General features: G+C 57.9%; 1 protein-coding gene across 1 annotated transcript in view; it reads right to left on the reverse strand.

Moving 5' to 3' along the window:
• Window positions 1–7214, reverse strand: part of RASGEF1C (RasGEF domain family member 1C) — a 32740-nt gene extending 25526 nt beyond the window's left edge. Inside the window, 3 exon segments of the mRNA XM_090289057.1 lie at window positions 5525–5662; window positions 6744–6862; window positions 7034–7214. Of these exon segments, the coding sequence (XP_090145183.1) occupies window positions 5525–5662; window positions 6744–6862; window positions 7034–7214 (438 nt within the window).
• Window positions 7215–7659: the final 445 nt, after the last annotated feature.

Raw genomic sequence — 7659 nt, forward strand, 5'->3', positions numbered from 1 at the left:
GCTGCAGGCGCCTGTGGCAGGGCCTGCTGGACGCGGCGTGGACCAGGAGACCGCCTGCCCTGAGCCATGGGGCACAGACCCAGAGGCACCCACTGGTTAGCAGGACAATGTGTGGGAAAACTGAGGTCTGACTCTCCTCTCTGTCACCCATGGAAGGCACAGCCCCCTCGCTCTGCTATGTCCAGAGGTGTGGTCAGCACGCTACCACCCAGGCCTTCGTTTGAGTGCTGAGAAGACGGCACGTCGGGTGCAGCCACGACTGGCCTTGGGCAACACAATTGCTAGCCTGTGAGCCCAGACCCCTCCATGGGTCCTCGTCTCTCTCCTTTACTCAGACAATTGTCGCTGGGGGGCTGCACTGGCCTTCGAGTTCCCTCACCCTCAACTCACCCCTCCACTGCCCCAACTGGCTCCACTTCGTCAACCGGCAGACTGACTCTTGCTGTCACCCCAGGACCCCTGTAGTGAAAGCCAGGTGCCATTTCTCAGGCCGCATCTGCAGTAGGCACATCGCCTTGGCTCCGGTGCCCCCCTGGGATGTCTGCAGGCCTGTGCTGGGGCTCCTTCTGTCTCCCCCTCACTCTGGACTGCACTCCTGGATAGCCGGTTCATGTCTAGGGTATAATTTAGTGTTTGTGTATTTACAGGTGCAGCTTCTCTTCTGGTCGCCAGAGCCACATGGCTAAGGGGCCACCTCAGTCCAACACGTGCAAGCAGAAGCCACGTTGTCCTCACCTCTGTCATAGTGACTGGAGCACTGGCTAGGCACGCAGGCCTGCAGCCATCCTTGAACCCTCCCCCTGGCTGTTGCCAACCTTCTTGGTTTTGCTTTCCTTCCTGTCCACACTTCACCATCCTCCCCGGCCGCTGGTCCAGGCTGTGGTCAGGTCACTGGTGGCTGCAGTGGCCTCCTTGGTGGGCCCCCTGCACCAATGCCAGCTGCTCCTCACTCCACTGTGCTCCCAGCGGGTTGTTGGAAAAGCACACGAGACCCCTGCACCTCCTTCCTTAAAGCGTTTCCACAATTTCACAACGAGAGAAGCCCTGCACGTCTTGGGGCCCTGAGATCAGCTTGGGCCTTGCTCAATGGCTTCCACGGGGCCCTTGCTCCCCTTGCCGGTACTCCAGACACAGGCCACTCCTGTCTCCTTTGACTCCCTCTGCACCCCACCCCTGCAGGGCCTGTGCAGCCTTCTGCTCTTAGACATGTCCTTCTTGTCCTCTGGCCCACAGGCATCAGTGCCCATCCTTCACAGCACCTGCCCCGCACCCCGCTCTGCTCAGGGCTGTCCTCTCACTGCCTCTCCAGTCACTGTCCCCTGCACGCCACACCAGCCGTAATGCTCAGCCCAGCATGGAGGGCAGTGCCTGGCTTGCCAGATGGACCCATGTGTTTGCTGAGGGGTGAAGATGGCCTTTGCCTGCTTCTAGCCAGCCAGCCTGGCTAGGCTTGGCCACGGAGCCCTGAAGTCAGGGACACAGCACACCCGTGCCTGTGGTTGGACAGGGCCACTCACTTACCTGTTTACAAAAATGCAGATCAGTTAGCAGGACTTGCTTCTACTGAACTGATATTCATCCCAAGTAATTACCACTTCCTGTGTGCTAACTCATTGAGAGTTTCTCTGGTGGTGTTGACGTCAAGGTTATTTGTTGCTTCTTTCCCAAATCTTAGGCTCCCTCTCTGAATGTGAGGACGGATTTGCCTTGTCTTTGACCTCCTTTCATTTTCTTGCTGATTTCTACACCCTTGTGGATGGAGGCCAGGAGAGCTCCAAGGTGCATCTGGGCCCATGCAGAGACCCACCAGGAGGATGGCGAGGTGTCCCTTGTCCTCGGCAGCAGCCCACATTTTGCAGCACCAGGCTGTGCCTAGCAAGGTACAACACACCCCTCACAGGTTGCCTGAGTCCAGGAAGACAAGGTCTGACTGTCCTCTCCATCCACGTCCTCTCCATCCACAAAGCCGCCAGCTGCATGCCCACAGTTGGGGTCAAGTGCAGAGGTCATCAGAGGTGGCACCTGGGGAGCCCCTGGCCTGGGTGTTGAAGCCTCTGTTCTCTGAAGTTCTTGCAAACCTTTCCCTGAGCCATCTCAAGGTCCAGTGGGCTGACCATCCTGGCCCTTCCCAAGCAGGAGCTCTGTGCCTACTGGCACTCTGTGCTCTGGGCCTGCTTTTGGCCACCTGTGCCCTGGGAGCAGCAGGAGAACAGCAGGGGCAATCCAGCAGGCAGGTGGGCCTGTGAGCTGATGGGACAGTAAGGTTGGTCCCCAGGAGGGCTGCCCAGCATGCAGCCTCCTCTGCAGGGCCTGGGGGTGGGGCCAGGGCACTGCAGCCTCTGGTCTGGCCTCCCTTCTCAGGGCTGTGACCTCTGGGCCTCACCTGGGCTCCCCCTGCCTCCCTCACCTTTGGCACCAGCATCTCTGAGCCGAAACATATAGGGATGGCCATGCCACACCTGTTGTTCCCCTGCCAGCATGTAGTAGCCCAGAGCAAGTGTCTTGATGCCGGGGCAGGTGATAGGAAGGCCTTTGTGGGCCTCCCAGAGCCCACAGCCATGGAGAGTGACCTTTCCAGCTGCTTTCCAGTGTTTGCCTCACTGCCGAGAGTTGGGGGCAGGGGGGGCGGGTTGCACAGTGAAGACAGGCTCCGGGGAGAGGGAGGGACGAGAGAGAGCTATCACCCTGCATGGCTGCTCCTGTGGGCAGGCCCCACAGGCCCTGGTCCTGAGCTGTGTTCCATAGTCCAGTGAGAAATGGGCCATCACCTTCCCTCTTATAGAAGACGTTTGAGACTCAGAGAAGTTAAGCAACTTGCTCAAAGACACGCAGCTCTGAAAATGTGCGTGTTCACCCGTTGCCTTGTGCGTGGTGCTTTATGTCATTTCGTTCTACTCCTGTGTAAGAACCTCTCGTAGGATAACGCCAAAACAATTTTGGAGCAAAAAATATGTCTGTGTTTAAAAATAACTTGGCAGGGAAAGTGTGTGAGGGGAAAGAAGGAAAAAGTTGGGTGAAATGTTAATTGTTGAAGCTAGGTGCTGTGTATACAGGAGTTCATGGTTGCTAGTCTCTGTGTTTGTGTATGTCTGAAATGTTCCATAAAGTTAAAAATAATCCCCATATGCTTTACTTTTGAAGATAATTTGTTCCTCATCAGAGCTCACATACACCAAGTGCTGAAATAAGAGCACAAGTGACTTCAGGGGCTTTGCCTCAAAGCTGTGTGGTGGGAACAGTTATTATCTCCATTTTACTGATAAAGCACTGAAACTCAGAGAGAGCAGGCATCTTGCCTGAGGTCACACAGCTCTGGTTCCCAGGCCTATATCTGGGCTCAGGTGGTCTGCCACAGCCCCCTTCCTCTGAGTCCTAAGGGCTCTTCCTCATTCAGGAAGGAGTAGTGCTCACTCACCTACCTCCTTCTGAGACAAGCCCCTCCCCACGTGGGAAGGGAGCCCCTGAAGTCCACTCACAGCAACCAGGGAGGGGACCTAGTCCCAGAGGACCTCCCTTTGGAGTGGGGGCTTTCTTAGCATAGACACCCTGGGGATCATAAATACACTTGGGGGCCCCTGGCCTGGGCCTGGGAGGGGTGGGAGGCTGGGGGACCCTGGTTCCAGCTCATACTCAGCAAGCAAAGGGTTGAAAAATGTCCCAGATGAGCACTGACTGGTGTGGCTCAGTGGGCTGAGTGACATCTGCAAGGCAAAAGGTTGAGGTTCTGACTCCTGGTCAGGGCCCAGGCCTGGGCTGCAGGTTTGGTCCCTGAATGGGGCGTGTGGGAGAGGCAACCGATCAATGCTTCTCTTTCACATCGATGCTTCTCTCCCTCTCTTTCTCCCTCCGTTCCCCTCTCTATAAAAATAAATAAATAAAATCTTTAAAAAATCTCCCGAATGAGTTATTTCTGCTCCAAAAACCCACACCTGGTGGATGACTGCTCTCAATACCCTGCTCAGGTGTCTGTTGTATTCGGTTTCTTTACATTGGGTGGTTAGAACACATTTCTCAGCGCAGCCCTGCAGGTTCCAGGGGCGTCAGCAACGAGGCATGATTTCTCAGGGAGACCGCCCAGGACTTCCACCAGCCCCCACCCTATGGCCAGAACCACAGGGTCTGCCTCCAAATGGCCTCACCCAGGCAGAGGCGGCCTGAAGGGGCTATAGCCAGGTCTTGTCAATGGCTTGGACCTCACCACTGCTGAAGGCCTCCTAGTGGGAGGGAGAAGAAGCCAGAGACTGAGTTCTCATCCCCTTATATACCCGTTACTCCAGCCAGCCAGCCAGCCAGCCATGATCCCTGCACCCAGCCCTTCATCAATGTAGCCATCTATTCATCCAGCCTTCAGCCAGCACCTCTTCTCCCTGCTTCTACCTCTCCCGCTCTGGACTAATCCAATCATCAGGCTCCCTGGTCCTGTTCCCTGCTGCTCCTAACCAAGCATCATGACTCTCAGATGGACGAGGGAGTGCAGAAGAGGAGATGGTGACCCTCCTTTCACCAGGTGCTTACAACAGTGAAGTCATCTGTTTGCTGTGTGAAGTGACCACAGGGTGGGGCCTCCCTCCTTGGGCCTCAGTTAGGCCTTGTGCTTCTTGGAGGCCAGATGTCTGGCCTGCCCTAGCAGTTTTCCTTTGCTGCCATGTCCAGACCCACTCAGGGGCACATCTCTAGCTACCAGCTTGCCATGGGGTCTCCTCCAAGGGTAACTGATGTGCACCAGCCTTAGTGGTCTCTCCTTCCAAATGAAGCAATGGCAATGCTGGCCACAGAGCAATTCTTCAGAGGCTGATAGGCTTGCTCCTTCTCAATGCACCGGCAGGCTCCTTCCCCTTCTCTGCATTCTCACCATAATCCTGGGGGATTTTGTTCTCTTCTCACCCATAAGAAAAGTGAGGCTTGGAGACCTTTCAGTGCCTTTCCCAGAGTAACACAGCTGGGGAGGCAGGTGTGGGGCACAGGCAGTACCCTGGCTGCCTCCCAAGACACTGTAGTGCAGGAGCAATTTCCTCTGCGTGTGGTCTGAGCCACAGGAGCCTTCTGTCCTCCTTCGTCTCATGCTGTAGACGCATAATTTCCCCCAGAGGCACAGAGAGAGGGCCCTAGAGAATCTGCCCAGACAGCCGGCGACTGTCATTCCCACCCATGTAGCAGGGGGTTTGTCCTGCAGTGCCCTTGCCCTGCTCCAGCTGCCCCAGCCCAGTGTGGTGCAGAGGCAGGAGGGGGCCTCTGTGCCATCTCTGCCTCTTGTCCTCTCGCCGTGCCACCACAGAGCCCACCAGCAGGCCTTCCCTCGACTGCTATCGCATGGCAGTGACGAGAGCAGGGCAGGTGAGAGGACAAGGGGCAGCTCTGGAGCCAGAGGCCCGGGCTGTTGGCCAGCCCTGCAGTGCCCGTCGGTGCAGAGTAGGCTGAGGCTCGGGCTGAGTGAGCAGCTAGGCAGACAAGGGCCCTGAGGAGGGCCTGGGAGCAGGCCCAGGGCCGGGGTGCGGGCAGGGTGATGGACTCCCGGTTCACCTACCTCATCACAGGGGGTGATGCGGCCCACCACTCCCTTCATGGGCCTGATTGCTGACCCCTCCTGGAAGTCCTGCGGGAAGGTCTCCGTCCGCTCAGCCAACAACTGGAGCAGTTTTGGGTCAAACTTGTGGACCCCGGCCTGCAAGGCAAGGCCGAGGGCACCCACATATGGTGAGAGAGGCTAGGGCCACACCAGCCACTGCCTCAGCCCCTCTCTGCCTGGTCCAGGCTGCCCAGGAGTGAACCATGCCAGGTGAACGAGGATGGGGGCTGACCACCAGGGGAGCGGGCGGGGGGACACACACATTTGGGGTGGAGTCATTTCCTGTCTTTGCCAGGCATCCCATCCCACTTTTGGTGGTGACACATCTCAGTTGCCTTTGGAGTCTCCCTGTCCCCCTCCCACATCCCCAATCGGTGGGGTTCAGGGCAGCCAATCTCACCCTGGGGCTCAGGAGTGGTGGGCCAGGTCAGTGCTGGTCAAAAAGAACATGGCATGCACCCATCATGCACAGTGATTGGCTCTCAGACCGTCGAGTGGCCTGGACTAAGCCAATGAGACCAGGAGTTTTCTGGGTTGAGAAGGGTAGGCAATGAGCCTGGTGCTGCGGAGGCCCCCGTTGTTGTGCAGGTGGGCCTGCCTGGGACACAGAGAGGCTGGCCCAGGGGAACACGGAGCAGAGGGTGGAAGGAAGAGAGCCGGTGTTTTCAGGAGGCCTTTTGAACCCCTGGAGCCAGCAGGACTTGAGACCTCGCAGTTCCAGGAGCTGGGAAAGTCCCCTAGCCTTAGGCTAGTTGTAGTCAGGTTTCCATCACCAACAGCAGAGCCATACTGACACGTGTGTAAATAGCCACAGCCCAAATGACCGTGCCAGGGCCAGCGGGGCCAGGGAAGGCTGGGGCGGAGTGTGCTGGAGGCAGGAAGCCCAGTAGGGCTATAGGGCCATCTCAGATGGCAGGGTCCTATGATGGGGTTCTGGGGCCTGGGTCTGGGCTTGGTGTGAGCTCAAGGGCTCCCAGAGGTCACTGGAACACAGCCTCCTGGGTTAGAGATCCTAAGCTTCTCCCTTTAGCTCTTGGCCTCAGACAGGTCAGAAACCTCCCGTGGGCTTCTCTTCAGGACAATGGGGACAATCCCTGCCTCTCCAAGGGCTGATGTGTGAGGACACGTCAGGGCAGTGCCAGTACACTAGAGGACCCTGCTCTGCCCTGCCTCTCACCGTGTCCAGTACTGGTTTGTCCAGCTGCTGCTGCTCTATGCACAAGCAGCAGACCTCGGCCAGGAGCTCCTGGGGCTCGATGGAGAGGCGGGAGCTCAGCAAAAAGGTGACAATGTAGGCTTTTTGGGGACATGGGAGAAAGGTGGCACGTGTTCACCAGGGCATGGAGGGGCCGTGCTTCCCAGCCGACCCTGCCCCCCAGGCCCAAGACAGTCACATCCCTGTTGTCTCCTCCATGCGTTGTGGAGGAGAGACCATTCTGTAGCCCCTTCCCTGTACTGGGTGGGTACCCACCTTGGGGTAGTAGTCAGCCGTGGGCACCAGGTACCGGGTCAGAGTGTCCAGGGAGGCTGAGGATGGAGCTCCATCCAGGAGGGGCTGCTCGGTCTGCTTGCAGTTCATGGGCTCGGTGGGGGGCGGGCTGGGGCTGCCTGGGGTAGCCGTGTTGGAGGCACTCAGTGTCCAGGGCATGCCTGCCTGCAAGGAAAGGATCAGGGAGGGCATCCTTAAGCTGGGGCCTGCTGGCTTCAGCTCCTGGATGGATGGGCCCTGCCTCCCACAGGCACATCTGTGCCCACCTGGGCCCAGTGATCACTTCCTGGGAGGGCTGCCAGGGACCCCCGCCCACAGTACAGTACCCCCAGAGACCAGCTCTCTCCCACTCTCAACCAAGCCATCTACGGACTGCTCTTTCAAGAGTCCACCCCCACTGCTGGTGCAGGGCGTCTGTGTCCAGGCCCAGACCCTGCCCTGGGCCACAGAGACTGGGTTAGGGAGGAACCTGATCTGAATGGAAGCCTCAGGTACAACCCCAAAACTTCTGTGGCACCTGGAAGCTCTTTCACCCAGGGCCCCTGAGCTGGTAAAATGTCACTGTTGGAACCATCCTGTTCCCATAAGGAGCCAGGAAAGTGAG

The sequence above is a fragment of the Furipterus horrens genome, unplaced genomic scaffold (genome assembly GCF_987537825.1).
Source record: "Furipterus horrens unplaced genomic scaffold, mFurHor1.1.pri manual_scaffold_10, whole genome shotgun sequence".
In the NCBI taxonomy this organism is placed as follows: Eukaryota; Metazoa; Chordata; class Mammalia; order Chiroptera; family Furipteridae; genus Furipterus; species Furipterus horrens.